Raw genomic sequence first — 17,055 nt, 5'->3', positions numbered from 1 at the left:
CGGGCATGCTGATGTTGTGGATGTATACTTTACAGCATGTTTTTTTGTTGTTTTTTTTGCACTCCTCTGACAAGCCTGACTCTTTGGAGACCTTTAATCCCTGGTCCCACTCTGCTCACTGTCAATCTCGCCATCCCCGGCGGTCATTCCCATCCATGGGAACATTGGTTGTGACAGTAGGACTCCCGGAGGGGATGGTACAGGGTAGATCTTGACAGAAAATCACAGCGAACGCCAGAAAGGCATAGCTTTGCGGTTCAAAAAAATCCTCTGCTGCAGTTAAACTGAGGCAGTTTGAGGTTACCGTGGTGATTTCGTAAAAAAAACCCCAAAAAAAACAAGGATCCGACTCTCTGCCGGCCTGTGGCTCCCCGTACAGACAGGCCCACGTGCGCTCCGAGGGAGTAGAAGGATGTGTCGACTCTCCCTAGAATAGGTCACTGCTGCGGGCGCTCGGTGATGTAGGTGAGAGCATGAGGGCTGATTAAGGGCCAGGATGTGCGTGAGACATCCTCTGATGTTCAGGAATTCCCTCATTTAAGAGGGTCATGTTGATGCTCAGTAGGAATCAGCCTGCGGAATAAACACGGGAGGTTCCTCCAGCAATTTCAAATAAACACACTTTTCATTTAATCAACATGGAAGTGGTGGTCACAAGAGTACATTTCTTAAATGTTTCCTTTGTAGCAGACCTAAAACGTGGTTGGATCCCTTCCCTTCCATGCATACATATAACAACCTCTCACTGTGCATCAGCTTGTCACGTAAAGTGATTCATATGGAAATGCCATGGTATTGGCATGGCGTCAAGCATTCTGAGTAAAGCGTAAAATTAGAAAAATTCTTCCAGTTGGCCGATAGTTAATCGCTCTGGATAATAATTTTTTTTTAATAGCCTGAATTGCAGCAATTACAGAGACCATTAACGTATCTGTTCAGTGTACGGTTCAGTGCTGGGGCCACATCAGGGCCCTGATTTTGTTGTTGTTTTTTTCCCTTTCCTGCCCCCCCACCCCACCCCCCCACCCCTCACCCCCCTCACCCCCCTTCTCATGTCTGACAAATCGTTTCCAGCTAATTTACGATGGTCAAACTGCGGGAGAACAATACCCCGTGGACGTAACACGCCGCAAGCTCTACCACATGTCCCAGAGACGAGCGAGGTGCTCGCAGGAAACACTTGCTGAGATAACAAGATAGTAAGGAAAGCAGGGCCACCGAAAGGCCACGCGGAGAGTAGGAGGGCGGACTGACCACGGAGGAAAATGTCCATCGAGACGGCCTCGCTTTAGGCTGACCACTAAACCTGAGCATATTATTGTACACGTCCTTAACCTAAACTGTGAACAAGATGTACAGCCTAGATACTGTTGTACTGAGTCGTAACCGAGCTGATTGAGAGATGAAATTCTGGATTTTGTCATTGCTTCAAGGAGTCACTTGGCTGACCGTCAGTCTCCTGAGTCTCGCTGCCGTCTCTGTCTCACACACACAATGCTCAGCCGTGCCTCCTGGTGAGAATAAACATTTAATAAAACAGTTTAGATGCACATCTGCAGAGGTTGATTACATGTATTTAGCTTCGATAATTATTTTTTGGGATCTCATTGTGCACCGTAATTACAGACAGCACCTGTGCCTGGCCCACCTGCAGTCATTTCCACTAATGCCAAGCGGCAATTTTAACCGTAATTATATCAACAGGGGGAAAAGGAAACATTCAGCAGCAATACAACTCAATAACTTTACTATTAAAAAATGCTGCTGCGTTGAGAGGAAAAGCACCGTCTCAACAGGATTCCTGGAATAATGAACCGCCGGTGCATGAAAACATTTAAAAACCCTCCCCAAGGCAGATCAGTGTTTAAATCTTGCCAGCTGGGTTAGGGTTGAGCAATACAGGTGACACGGAGGACAGCGGGATCAAGGTTATGGTAGTCAGGCTAATTGATGAGCGTACTTGTTTTCTCTGAGCCTAAGTATAGGCGCGAGGAGGAAAAGGAAGACAGTCTCCAAGGCTGCCATGTTTGTGTTGTGAGGACAAAAGTGAGAGGTCAAGCAGAGCTTTTGAGTTTTTAAGCTTATTGAACCAATCCGTCTGTTTGTCAGTGAGCTCCAGGTAAAAAGTATCTCCTCTACGCGGTCATTGTGGTGGGAAAGGAGAAACCCGGGAAGTGGCAAGCCCTCTTAAGATCAATGAACGCGGTGGAAAAAGGAGTGGCCCAGGGCAGCCAATAGTGGCCGGGCGACAGGGAGCCGCGGGGAGATAACGTAAACAAGGAAACCACCTGATGTGAGAAGGGGTCAGATAAATGCTCGGCCCTCCGCACGGGCAGGTGCTTCCTGAGTCCTGCTCTCTCAATCAGTCGAGTATAATTCATGACATGATGGCAAGGTTTGGGATCAACCCGCAATCACTGCCTTGTCGTCTTCACGCTAGAGCTAAAAGCAAACACTCAGGGACAGTAAAAAAAAAAAAAGCAGAGTGCCAGGAGATTCTCTTAAGTGATGACGATCATTCAGGCAGTAAAGATAAGAGCGGCTTGCTGTCCCGAGGATAACATACAGTGCATAAGGGTAAACGTGTTTTGCAAGGGGTCTGCGTCTGCAGATAAAGGGCCTTTACCTTTTTTAAAAGGGGCAGTCGGGTGAAAACTGCAGATTGCAGAGACAATCTGTGTTTTCCAGCTACAGATGCAAAAAAAACCTGACCGACTGAGAATATCTCTTCAAATACAAGCTGACCTCTCCTACTGCTCTCTTTCATTCTCTTCCTTTCTTTTTAGCTTTGCTGGTTGGTCTGGGATTGTTTTGTGCTGTCCAATGAGGAAGGAAGTCGGTGTGAGAAAGTGCCTGTTTTTTTGAGACCGACAGGAATTGGCCTCATCACAAGCGGTTCCTTTTTTTGCTGCTGGAACAATGCACTGGCGTCACACCCCTCGACTGAACCTCGGCGTTTCACATGGAAAAATGTTCCCAGAATTCCGCTCCCAGGCTCAGGGTAAAGCCGAGGATGGGGCGAGGGTGAGAGGGCGGGGAGGTGGAGGGCGGAGGGTAACGGCTGTTAGCGGAGCGGGTGACAAAAAAAGTGACCGGTGGACACTTGTCACGACCACTACTAGGGAAAGTAAAGCTCCCACATCCAAGTTATGGCATGTCAACAAAACAAAAAAAAAAAGCAAAGAACTCATAAACGTTTCATGGCACATCACACGCTTTTCAACGCAGCCCTACAAAATAAAATGATGATCACTTAATCTCACAAACTCAGGCAGGGTCTGACCACACAGGCGAAGGCTCGGTGAGTAATATTGTGTAACATGTCAGCTGAATGTACCAGAGTATACTCAACAGACTGAGGGCTTGTTAGCCTGTGAGCCGGTGGACCATCCTCCTGCTGAATGCGGACTTTGTCGAGACTAGCTGTTGCAGTTCGGTTGCTAGTTGGACAAGCTTCCGTTACATGATCGATTTAAATGTTGTTACCGTCTCCGGAGTGGCACTGCTGAGATACATTGTCATTTCCTTTTATTGCAAAACATAACTTTGACTTGATGGTATCGGGGCGCTTCCATAGACTTGAAAAACACGCAACTCTACGTAATCTGGTTGGAATCACAGTGTTGCACTGTGCTGATTTTTTTTATTTTTTTTCCCCCTCTGGTTCAACAGCGTAGTGCTGCAAAACAAACAACATAGCCCCTGTTCAAATGTGCTGGGTCTGCACTTGTACTATCAGTGTCATTCATCACATGGCGAATAAATCATCACGTAGTGTATGAGAACACAAACTCTGGACGGAAAGATTAATATGCATGGAACAGTTACCAATTCATCTCAATCCATTAGAGGTGCTCCAAAGAAAACAGCAAAAATCCTTATGTGTGCATCTAGGAGCGGCATAACGGGCATCGTTATGTCACCGCGCCATGAGGATCGCTCCTCTTACACATTCATTTTCCACACTTTTTTTTTTTTTCCTCATAAGGAAGAAATGGGTTTAAAATGTGAGCATTGCGCAGTGGGATGCATTTTTGAAAAGGAGTGAATATTAAAAGTACGACATCCGGCCTGTTGGAGTGATCTGGAGCAGCAAGAGTTCTTGAGAGATGTCAAATATTGGACAGAGACATGAAAATTGCCCATGAGAGCCAAGTCAGAGGGGTAACAGCTAGGTAACGTGGGACTTACAGGGTCAAGTTGGAACAACACTCCACGGCTATTAGGCCCGGCGGCGGAGGGGAGCTCCTCCTGCGCGACAGGGCCAACTTCAGAAATAAGGCCGAACGCTTCACCGCTTCATTAACTGGTTAGACTCTGTGAGAACACATTCATCACTGTAAACACGCAGCCCGTCGACGCGGTCTCATCAGCGAAGACCCAACCTCAATGAGCCTTTACTAGACAAACAGGCTGCAGCAGACTCCTCACCACCAGCTCCCACTGAGAGAATTAATCAAAACCCCCCATCCAGTCAGCCCCCGTTGTCTCAGCACGAGGCTGGGTAAGCATGGACAGAGGCCTAAGTGATGTCAAACATGCATGAATCCCATTCACTCGCTCATCGGCCGCAGAAACACAAACTAACCGTGGAAACGTATACATCTTCCATCTGGGCCGTACACTGCTGTTAATATCACGACCAGCCTCAAGTTGACTCGGGTAACAATCCGTCTACACAAAGGATTTTGCATCTGCTGTTTGTCCTGCAGAGTGAGGTGGAGATGGGTTTGTGTGTATGTACACAGTGAGCAGTTATGAGGTCAACTGCAGTTCAGCTAGCTAAATGGAATACAAACAAAAGGTCACATTTCACGCCGATAGCCCTCGATAGGCCAAGGAAAAAGGGCCTCGCACAGGGAATGTTCCGTGAGATCCCTCTCACCTTCATATACACACATCCTCATGCATTACTCTGAAACATAACAGTCCCACACACAAGGCCGGCAGAGCAACGGTCCCAAGAATCTCTGCTTCCCAAGAAGCGAGGAAACTGCTCGTGCTTAGACCAAATGGAAAAGGGACAAATAGGAATTTTCAAATCGTCAAAGGAAATAACAACAGACCCTCCAAAAATACCTCGAGATCCGTCCACATAAATAAACAATAATATGGTGAATGTGCTGTAGAGGTCATGTGCCCCTGGTCAGGAAGTGGAGGAACAAAAAGCAGATAGGTCTCTGGATAATTAAATCACAGGCTCTTATCACACAAAATCACAGCATCTAACAGCGGGGCATGCTAAAGTGAAATTACGAGATGCTGATGGTGTTCAGTGATTATGTTCAATTTCCCCTATGGCGACGCTGAGGCCCAAATCCTTGCAACTTTGAAGATTAATGTCGGCTATTACTTTGATTAAAACGTCCCCTGATTCACAAAGCCGGGACATTTTAAATAAAAGACAATTAAAAGGAGCTATTTCAAAGTCTCCTGTGGAGCATCTGTGCTGCCAAAAACCCCTTGAGGACAACAGAGTCCCCACTGTGCAGCACACAAAGGGAATGCACCTGTTCACACCTCATGCTAACAGGTAGATTAGTGTGTGAATTGCGGGTTAGCGTAGGCCTGAGGCTCCATAGTCTTCAGGCTGGTCTTCCTCATAGGCTAAGCGGTCTGGTTTTAACGGCCCTCTTCACACCAGCTCCGCTCTTCCATCTCCTCCATTTATCTCTTTCCTTTTCCTGCTGTGAGGTTTTGTCTTGTGTGAGTCAAAGATGCTTTGACTCTGGCGAGGGAGGATTTCCTCAAGGCTACAGTAGCTTCTTCCACACACACGCACGCACACAGACACACACGCACACACACACGCACACAACAATTAGCCTGGTAATCACTCAAGAGCTTGCTCGGACACAAAAACATGTTTGGCTTCCGTGCCTGGGAGTGTCCTTCACGTATTTATTTAGTAAGCGCAACACAAACAGCAGCAACAGAGGGACAATGACAGAGAAACACATGGAAACGCATCTGCTATAATGTAGAAGGACATGACAGCAGGACATGACATCATTTGGCTAGAGTGACAGATGTGGGCATGCCTGCATGCCCTTGCTAACAGTCTGTGTGTCAAAGGTGGAGCTGGTCTGTTAGGATCAATATCAAGTATTGAAGGGCTGGTTGGGGTATGTGTGCTTCTGTCTCTTGGCACACATGGCCTCAGATCACCTGATTTATGCAAGCAAGAGTCTTAAAAAACTTAAAAGAGCTATAAAAAAAATACTTGACTTATTGTGACGTGGTGTCAGTGACGACGGTGTGTTGTTGGTTGCATTGTGAGGGTGGAGGAGTGCCGACAATGACTCGTGTTTTGTCAACAGCGTAGCAAGAGGGTGGCTGGAAAGTTCCACAACAGACCGGGACTCTTATTAGAAGACAACCATAATGTCAGGGTGTCTGATGTCAGCTGAAAGCTTGACGGTTTTAAAGTGAGTATAAACAGACACCCATATGACGCCGGTCAGAAATCACTTTGAGGTTCCAAAAGTGACACATTTGATAATATCAATTTGACTGTTTGCCTCATATTGTCAATATGTTGTTCAGTCACGCTCTCCTTCACAGCAACATTAGATTCAGTTTTTTTCTAGAAACACCCTGAACCCCCACACACAATATTTCAACAATTTTGGCTAAAACAAATTACCTCCCCCCCCCCCCCCCCCCCCCAAAAAAAAAAAAAAAAGCAATGTAGAGACAGCATTTGTGTATCTGAAGGCAGTATGAAGTTAACACGGGGCAGCAGCGCGCCGCTGTGAGGGAAGGAAACCACCCCTCGCCTTTCTAATTGCGGCAGCAGGTGGTTTCTCCTCCGAGGGCGACATGCTCAGATGCCTCGGATCCATTGGCAGCGCACATCAAAAGCCCCATTGATTGGCCGGACAGATTGGGGCGTAGAGATCAAATGCGCTGTAAAGAAGTGTTAAACTGCTCTGCATTAAACAGGGCAGATTTCTGGACTAAAAGGGGCCATCTGTTAGCACTGTAGCTAATTTCCCATTGCACTCGGCCAGATTTTTTTTTTGATGCTATAGGATCAGTGGCCATGCGGAGACGGTCCAAATCAGGCCGAGGGGCCCGACGGACCTGGAGGGCAAATAAAAGGAAGACCGTGCTCTGCTTAGTCTGAGTGCATCTAAGGAGCTGCACAGTTGGGACATTAAATCATGAGATTATGTCAGGTGACTTTTCACTCATGTCATCAGGTTCACAGTTTTATTTACACTCCATGGATCCCTGTATTAATGGGGGACGTAATAATTGTCATGTGTTTTGGATATAAATAAGTGACTGATGTTTATTTTCATCGCTTACATTTGGAAAAAGCCGAGATTGGGGGAAAAAAAAAACCCCAAGCACATCCCAGATTGGATTAAATTATTAGTGTTTTGATAAATGAGATTTCAAACATCTTGGTCATGTCTATAACGTACAAACACTGCTGAGAAGACAGGCTTTCCTTGGGAACAAACATTAGTCTGCCAAAGAATCAAACAATTGCGTCAGGCACTTTCTTTTAAATAGCAAGTTACCTAATAAGTCCAAAGGCACTTTCATACTCTTTGTTTCCCCAACCAAAATGTTATTTTTTGGGGGAGTTTGGATGCCAGCTGAAAAGCCATATAACAATCAGAAGTCAGCTTTGTAAAACACTGTCACAAAGAAAAATGATGTCCTATACAAAGCTGAGATGAAACTGTGGTGGGCTGATGTCTGTTTCCATGGCTGTGTTTATAGAGCAACGAGGCAGCAAAGAGCTCGTCATATTATTGTTTGCATTGGCCAAAAGCAAATAACCCATACAGCTAAAACGTCCTATTATTTTAGGCCAGGCTTTCCGTCTAACTATGAACACAAACACAATTAAAATAAAAAGATAAAATCAGGATATTAATATGGAAATATAACAAATGTTCGATGTGCACATCCCCAGAAAGGTGCTTCCGAGCCAATGTTTTCCTCCATTCTGCACCAAGAAGATCCAATCCGAGCATCACCGCTTGCTCAGCACCGTCCAACGCTTTACAAGGAATTGTAACCTGAGCTACAGTTGGGGAAACCTTAACCATGGTCCATCAAATATTAAAACGTATGGATGTTTTGACATGTATGAAGGGAGGGCATGGAGCACCCTTGCACTATACGCTTGTCTCTACAAAAGAGATTGATGGCGCTCTAGAGTCTAATGCAGTCATATAAACTAGTGAGATCTCTCGTAGATGAGTGCATTGGAGTCATTTTTATGCATTAAGGATGGAACCACTACGGGGGCTGCACTGGTCGTCCACAGGATCTGTGTGATTCAGTCAATGGTGGGAAACGCCAAACGCCTCAATACAGCAGAGCTCTGAGATGTCCGGGCCTCTTGCTCACACTGCTCCGCACTCAATAGTCCATTGTCTCTGCCCTAAAGTGGAACTTCAAACCTATAAGTCAAAGGTGGGTGGGGGTGGGGGTGGGGGGGGGGGGGGGGGGGGGGGGGGGGGGGGTTAGAGATGAAGTCATCTCGGCAGGAGAGCCGTTCAGCCAGACACCTTCATGGCCAGGGAACAGCTCCTGATTCCTGTTCCCTCACTGTAAATCCTCTCAGACAAGTTGGCCTGTTGCAGGGGTGATAAAGGTAACAATGCCTGTGCCCAGCATGAGTTTCATGTGATACAAATGTATATGGCATTTGAATTTATTTGCTTAGCAGCCTTTATATACTGTTTTGAGTACATTTTTATTTTCCCCTCTTGGAACAATTATACATACACATGAAACGATAGGAAGTTTTTTTTTTTCTTCTTTTTTTCCAAATGGCTCGAGTGGACGTTAGTTCAACAAACAGTGCTACCCTACAGTAGGATACAATCTCAGCTGTAATTTATACAAATGGGCTTTGAATTGAGGGCATTATTAGTTTTTATGCTAAACAAAGTGCCTGAACAGCTGGGTGCTTGCTCTTGTTATGGTCTTTTTTATTAAGCATAATAAGCAAAGTAAAATATATGGTGGCACCTATATGCGTCACTGTGTGTGTGTGTGTGTGTGTGTGTGTGTGTGTGTGTGTGTGTGTGTGTGTGTGTGTGTGTCCCCTTAAATAAGCTTTCTGGATGACAAAAACTATCCAATTATATTTTAAAAGTAACCAATAAATAAAAAAAATAACCAATGAAGTCTGTTTAGGGCACGTGAGGCAAATCTGTGAATATAGCACTGGACGGCCCATCTTCGCTGATTTACGCGCCAGTTTTTGTTTGTAAAGCGCGGGTTCCTCAGCTGATTTATGAGTGAGACAATGTGTTTGCAATAAGAGTCCATTATCATACAGCTGTGGAGTTATCTCCGGCTCCGTCTTCTCTGTCTTAAATAAACACACGAAACAAGAGAGACCGCCACGAGGTCACAAGGCACGTCCGAGCGCGTAAATACGCACAAATAATCAGGATGATCCCTGAAGAAAAACGACTTATTTTCCTACAGTTTACTGTTCTATTGAGCTCGTGTCTCTGGTTAGCCAACTGTGAATTTACTGACCTTGTTGGCCAGCTGTAGCTTTTAAAATACCTTATATTCATTTTACCGTATGATGTTTTGCAATATACTATATTTAGTTCGCAGAAAAGTTATGTTTTTTTCTGGACCAGGTGAGGCTAAAAGAATCTCCTCCAAAACTACAATGAACGATGGTGATATTCTCAGCAAAGAAAGAAGGTGGAGAGGAGAGGGGGGCGGCGTTTATATACTGACAGTGCCAGTAATGGCACCACACTGCGGTATATAAACTGGGAGGGACGTGAAACACCCCTCACTGGGAGTCACTGTGCGCTGATGCTCCGCCACATGCTCGCATCACTGTCGGCAACGCAAGTCTCGCATCAGCACAGCAAACTCAAACAACAACTGACCGGGACGATGGATGGGCAACGTAAAGACCGCAGACAGACTCACTTGTGGATATTGACGTTACTGATATTTGTCTAACCTCTAGCACTGGATACCTGTTGTTGTTTTTTTCTTCCAACTTCTTCTTCTGGATACGGCTTGTGGAGCTGGATCTTGTCGTGCAGGCTTTGGAAGGAGGATTATATTTATTCTGATCACTTTATTTGTCTTCACTCCGTTTTTTTTTTGGCATCACCATTTGGAATAGGAGCGTTTTGTTGGAGGACAAACTGATTTTTTAAGGATACGCACATCAAACTCTAAAGGATGGCCGTTTGGTTCACACTTGTCCTCGCAATAGTTGTAACTTTATTTACTCAGGTAGCTTGTTTTTTTTATATATATATGTCTTTGTAAATTTTAAAAATAATCATTTTAGAAACGAACGTTGCAGTATTCTGTTGTGCTCACTTTTTGTATCCTTTTAGGTTCTGGGATCAGGCGTGTTCGAGATAGATCTCCATCACTTTCAGAATACTAAAGGTTTGCTGGCAAATGGACTTAGTTGCAGCATGACTGGCTGCAGGACTTATTTCAGGGTTTGTTTAAAGAACTTCCAGACGGTGGTGTCTCCTGGAGACTGTTTATTTGGCAAAGTCACCACACCTGTTCTGGGCACCGACTCCTTCAGCATCCAGCAGGACGCCAGGCTGCGTCTGCCGCTCAACTTCACCTGGCCGGTAAGAGCACCTGTCCTTCCGCGTGCCCTAATGGCGTTCAACACTCTTATGCTGAAACCAAACCACATTTTCACGCATTGAATTCAAAATGATTTTTAGTAACGAATTAAAGAGTAAAATATTTTCAGGTATGAATATTTCTGGTGAATTAAAGTGAAATAAAACTATATTATAATGTTTGGCCACTTATAATAGTTTTTCAGAGAAACAAAGTAAAAGACAGAACCTATGTAAAAATATTAATTTTGTATAGTTGTAAATTTGTCTTTTTTGGTGACGTTTATTTCCTCATTTGTCCCCACAGGGTGCTTTCTCATTAGTTATTGAAGCCCGGTATTCTCCTGCAGCGGACCTACCCGGAGGTGAGGAGACGGCCACTGTCGGTCCACCACTAGAGGGAGACATGCTTTGTGTGGCCTCAATGACTTACATATTCCACATTTCACATCAATAACACACACTTAACGTTCTGGGAAATGCATCTGGCGTTTTCCACGTCATGGATGCGTGTTTGTTAGGATGCCTTATGAGTCACACGACAATTCTTCACAATCAAATCTCTCCAACACAATTGCACTTCCCTTGTTTTATTTTTGGCATGCATGGGAAAGTGTACAAGCTTGAGTGAGAATATGAAGGCTTGCCAAAAAAAAAAAAATCACATGACAGCCTTTTCCTGGATTTTACACCTTTTTTTGTTTGGTCCCTCATAACGAGGGAATAATGGTAGAGGAAGAGGACGTCTCAGTGTACAGATTGTGTATTGTTACATAAATCACTAAAGGAATAACTGCTTTAAACTTATCATTGTGTGTCTGATGTTCTGTTCCTCACAGATACCACCAGCCCTGAATTCTTGATTAGTTCTTTTGCCATCCAAAGACAGTTGGGAATAGGGCATGAGTGGTCCCCGGATGTGCAGAGGGGGACGCAGACGGAGCTAAGGTACTCATACCGGTTCATCTGCAATGAACATTACTACGGGGACACTTGTTCCAAAATATGCGCTCCGAGAGACGACCACTTTGGCCACTACACCTGCAAGACTGACGGGCAAATAGCCTGTCTACCGGGATGGAAGGGAGAATACTGCCAAGAACGTAAGCACGCGTAAAGACACCATGTGGACACTTACTTTCCTTTGTATGTGATAAAAGGTCACAATGCAGATTTTAGGCAGAATTGCAGGGAGTAACATTAAGACACAAGTTTACAGAACATGATATACAGAAAGACGTTGTGTAATTTAAGAAACAATGGTGGGTAGCTGTGTAGCTTCCGTTTAAACAGCTAAATAAGCTGCAACGTGATATGAGCCATTTGTACATTTCAGAATAGGCCTAAATACCGTTTAGAGCGTTAATGTCTACATTACCTGTTACATCATCACAGGTGTGGGGTTGTTGTTGTTGTTGTTGTTGTTGTTTTTTTGGAGCTATTAGAGTGAAATTTAACGACAGAGAGCACACTTTCTCTGTGGGCGCGTGCGGTTTAATCCAGGGCGGTGGTCGCCCGGCAGCGCGCGCCGGGGTTAATCGCGGCATTATCGCCCGCCACGCGCCACTAAATTGTGGGCTCTATTGTTAAAGCGGTGTAGGGCAGCAGCTGCAAACGGGGCTCGAGCTGCCCACCGATAACAATGGGACAGCTGTCCTCCTTTTTTTGGGAACAAGCATCTGCTCCGCACTAAACAGCCGTTTAACACCATAAAACCACGCGCAATCTCTATGTCACACACACACACACACACACACACACACACACACACACACACACACACACACACACACACACACACACACACACACACAGCACAGAGCATCATTGAAATGTTCAGGTAACAGGTTTTACTGTGCGAGGGAAATAAAGGTATTATTAGAAGCTTGTTATAATTGCTAAATATAGAAATCTAAACATCCCTGTTTTATTTCAGCAATCTGTCTCGAAGGGTGCAATGAAAGGAATGGAAACTGCACATTACCTGGAGAGTGCAAGTGAGTGTTCACTTACGGATATTCATAATTAAATGTAGATTTCTGTTCATCGGCATCAGTGATCCACGAACTGCTAAAATACAATAATACACATTTACAACGACTTGCAGGAATATAAACTTAATTAAAAGCATTAAATGCTCTATTTGTGCCTAATTATGTAACAAAAGTGTAACATTGTATTTGACTTTTAGGATGTATTTATTTGTCTCTCCATTTTAAATCATCTCTAGGATTATCTCTAGGATTATGACATAGAGGATGAAAAGATTACAGTGTGCACATAATGTATTTTTGTCATTTTGGTATTCTCTCTGTCATGACTGTGCTCAAGAGGCAATGAGGAGGCCTACCAGGGCAAACCATGGCTGTTAATTTGTGCGTGAGCCAACTGTCATATTGTCTTGTTTTATGTGTGTACAGATGCAGAGAAGGCTGGCAGGGACTCTTTTGTGATGTGTGTAAACTCCATCCATCCTGTAAACATGGTACCTGTAAAGAGCCGTGGCAGTGCACCTGCAAGGAGGGCTGGGGAGGCATCTTCTGTGACCAAGGTGTGTAACTACCTCTTTGTACTCTGTAAATAAAATAACGCCGCTTCAAATGTGGTGCCCTTTTCTTTTTTCTTTTTTTGTTTTGTTCCATTAGTAACGCTTTCACCCATTTGTTTTGAATCAGATCTGAACTACTGCACCCATCACAAGCCCTGTGCCAACGGTGCCACGTGTATGAACACGGGCCAGGGGAGTTACACCTGCACCTGCATGCCTGGCTTCAGCGGGGTTAACTGTGACTTGGAGGTCAGGGAGTGTGACAGCCAGCCCTGTCGCAATGGAGGCCACTGCCTGGTGAGTCCGGAAGTCTCTCTCCCTCCTTTCCCACAACACAGGCTTTCCTGTTTTTGTTTTTGCCTCACTCTATCTGCTAGTCCAGGAGGATGCTATCGATTGTCAAGTCAGTAGATGACCCAGTTCACAGAGTGTGTACTGTAAATAGAATTCAAACTAAGGATAATGGGGTTCGTCGGGGCAGTCGTGAACAGGATGTGATAAAGAAAACATCTGACAGGGAGCTTTTTTGATAAACTTTATATCTTTTTCCTCTGCAGGACTCTAAGAACGGCTATAGGTGTGCGTGTACACACGGGTTTGAAGGGACACACTGTGAACACAGGATGCTGACCTGCGCAGATACACCCTGCTTTCATGGTGGCAAATGCAGAGAGCGGGATAATGGGAACACTTATATATGCGAGTGTCCAGCAGGCTACACTGGACTTAACTGTGAGAGGAAGGTGGACAAATGTACCTCACTGCAATGCACCAATGGTAATACATCATTCTCTCTACATAAAAACAACTATTATTCTCTGTCTGTATATTTGTGTTAGAAATAATCTGAAATTCAGGGAGCCTTCTGTAACGTGGTTTTGTTTTTGCATAGGTGGACATTGTGTGATCCACGGTAACCTCCGACTGTGCAGCTGCCGCTCAGGCTTCACGGGTCTGCGCTGCGAGATCAACATCAACGAGTGTGCCAGGAACCCCTGTGCAAACGGCTCCACCTGCATAGACCGCATCAACGACTACACCTGCACCTGCCCCCCGGGGCACACAGGCCGCCACTGCGACAAGCCGACCGACCGCTGTGTCTCTCAACCCTGCCTGAACGGCGGGACCTGCGCCACCGGAGCCAAAGGCCAGCCTACCTGCATCTGCCCTTCGCATTACAGCGGCCCCCAGTGCCAGTCCGGCGTCGTGCCTTTACCCAACACCACCAGCCCAAACATAGGCTGGGAGTCCGGGGACAAGTTGAGCTTGGCAGCCATCTGCTTGGGCGTTGGCCTGGTGGCCGTTCTGGTGCTTCTCTGCATGGTGGTGGTATTAATACGGCACGTCAAGAAGCAGAGAAGCAAGGAGCAGGACTCAGAGACCATGAACAACCTGTCCAAGGTTGACTTTCAGAAAGAGAACCTCATCTCTACTCTAGAGCTCAAGAACACCAATAAAAAGGTGGATTTGGAGGTGGACTGTCCCAGGGAAAAGTCTAATCACAAATACATCAACCACTACCACCTGGACTATAAAACCTCCACCGGGTACAAGGATGAACTGTCCCTTTTGGACAAAGATGAAAACTGTGAAAAGACAATAGAAGAAAAAAAGCATTTGAGTCGAATGTACAGGTAAGGGGTTCAATTATTCTGTTACGGTTATGTGTCTGTCACTGTGTGGTGTGTTGTGTTTGTTTCACCAGAAAGATTTGAATATGATGATTAGAGGATAAATTGTGAAACATGTTGTTTCTGTGCTCAGTCACTAACATGGTGTATCTTCACTCCGCAGAGAAAGGCCGGAGTGTAGAATATCAACAATATGTTCTTCCAGCGATTCAATGTACCAGTCTGTCTTTGTAGTAGCAGAGGAGAAAAACGAATGCATCATTGCAACCGAGGTAAGTCATTTTCACAATGAGTCTATTTTCGTTAGAGCATGACCTTTATATTAACCAAAACCACATTTTCGTCGTAAACATTTTTGAATCTCTCTTTCAGGTATAATAAATGGAAATTATTATTCACTGTCAACTTTGGATTTCTTGTGGACTGTTTACAAGTGTGGAGAGACTGGGATTTATTTAAATGCAAGTTGCTGCTTTGAAAACTTGATAACTGGATGGAGCCGGCGTGCTCCTCGAAAATCAAAAGAACTGAAGCTACTGATCTCGGTGAGAATGTAAAGACTGCAAAGACTACAAATAATCAGCAAATCTTACTTGTGGACGCGCCTTTGATGTTTTCGACACACAAACCCCTCGTCTGCTCTGTCCAAGTTCATCCAAGGGCAACACGCCGAGACGCTTATGCCTGCGTGTTGATTAGAGGACTGTCTCGGTGTTCTTCTCTCCACCTTATTGCAGTAATCAGCAATCAACAAATCAACTTGCTGCCAACAAGCCTGTGGAAGGAGCAAGCCTTTTTTCCATTTTTTTTTTTGTGGCCTACGATGCGCTATGCAAACAAAAAAATCAGCATTGAGCTTAATCAGAAAGGGACAAAAACTACTGAAAACGGTTCATTTTTGAAAGGGTGTAGGGTTATCAAATTTGTAAATCCATTTTTGTATGAAGAATGTATGCAGCCTAGATCACAAAGCCTTATATATTTGTTTAAAACCGCGTGCCCCGCCTTATCGTGAGTCCTTTGCACAGCAATATGAATATATGAGATCAAAAGACGCAATATGCTGCAGCGCCATGCAGGGGAACTCATGATTTGGCCTCGTTTGGCCTCGTTTTACCTTATGCAAAGAAATACATGAAGTGACTATCGTACCAAGGACGCCTTCAAAGGAAATTACTAAACCATTAATGTTATTTTGTAAGATTAGTATTTCATTAGTAATTTAAGCATATGGAGCACTGATCTTTCTCCTTCTGTGTTTTATAAGATTATTTTGTATATACTGTATATTTATATGTTGAGATTAGAAGTATGGATTGTACATCTGTTTTTAAGTTGATGCCCAGAAAAAAAGGTGAATTTATTTTTAAAGTGTCGTTGGTGTTTTATTTGTATTATTTTTTTGTTATAAAAAGAAACAATGAACACATATCTGGTACACTGTTTGTTTTTATTGGTCGAGTGTACATGTGCATCCTAATTTAAATGTTGAAATCATCTATAAACTTTTATTTGTGTCAGTCGAGGTGGCTTCATTGTCTATATAGATACAGTCATATTTGGCCTTGGTAGCATTTCTAATGATTGTCCATGACGTCTGTATTAGTGTGATGTGAAATCATTGTGCAAATAAGCGCTACCCAAACTAAAAGATACGTATTTCAAAAGAAACATCTGTAAATGAAAATAAAGAGTCCTTGTGGTCTTTCTGCAGTACGCAACTGCTTCTCTGAACGGCTATTGTATTGTTGAACATCGCCGAGAAACAATGCAGACTGGATGTGGTCGTTTGTTGGTGATAAGCTATCTCTGAAAGAGGGAGGGGATGGAGAGGGATGTGAGGAACTTAATAAAACTCGACATATGCTTCCACGCGTGTCAATGAGGAAATCTGCATATGCCCTTTCACTACTGAGCACAGCAAACAGAGGCCCCTCAACCCAGTCGCTGCCAAGCCCCCCACGAGGCAGACGACCATAACAACACAGTCACTTTGAACTTTTTTTTAAATGTTGAAAGCGTTGGTTTTTAAGTCTCAAGAGTGCAGCGATGTCTGTTACTACCACTTGGGGGCAGTAGGCTTTGTGTGAAGTTTCTAAGAAAAGAGTTTCTCTCACAACTTAACTCGTCTAATACCACGCGCGGTGACAGGCAGAGGACAAATGATCTCAAGCAGTCATCCACAAGGGTTCAGCCTGTAGACAGACCTGAGCAGAGCAGACGCATAATGAGCTTAAGAGAGCACGTTTATAACAATCCCAGCTATTTATAG

General features: G+C 44.5%; 1 protein-coding gene across 1 annotated transcript; it reads left to right on the top strand.

Moving 5' to 3' along the window:
* Positions 1-9,811: 9,811 nt before the first annotated feature.
* On the top strand, positions 9,812-16,214 carry LOC137880479 (delta-like protein 4). Its single transcript, XM_068721869.1, has 11 exons — positions 9,812-10,248; positions 10,356-10,607; positions 10,912-10,969; positions 11,444-11,707; positions 12,541-12,601; positions 13,025-13,155; positions 13,280-13,449; positions 13,710-13,929; positions 14,045-14,786; positions 14,947-15,055; positions 15,156-16,214. The coding sequence occupies exons 1-11, from the start codon at positions 10,195-10,197 to the stop codon at positions 15,159-15,161; spliced, it is 2,067 nt and encodes a 688-aa protein (XP_068577970.1). The 5' UTR covers positions 9,812-10,194; the 3' UTR covers positions 15,162-16,214.
* Positions 16,215-17,055: the final 841 nt, after the last annotated feature.

Source organism: Cebidichthys violaceus, unplaced genomic scaffold (genome assembly GCF_023349555.1).
Source record: "Cebidichthys violaceus isolate CVI_PGR_0920_01 unplaced genomic scaffold, fCebVio1.0.p SCAF_28, whole genome shotgun sequence".
In the NCBI taxonomy this organism is placed as follows: Eukaryota; Metazoa; Chordata; class Actinopteri; order Perciformes; family Stichaeidae; genus Cebidichthys; species Cebidichthys violaceus.
Note: the sequence above shows the minus strand (reverse complement) of the source record. Positions and strands in the feature narration are given on the sequence as shown.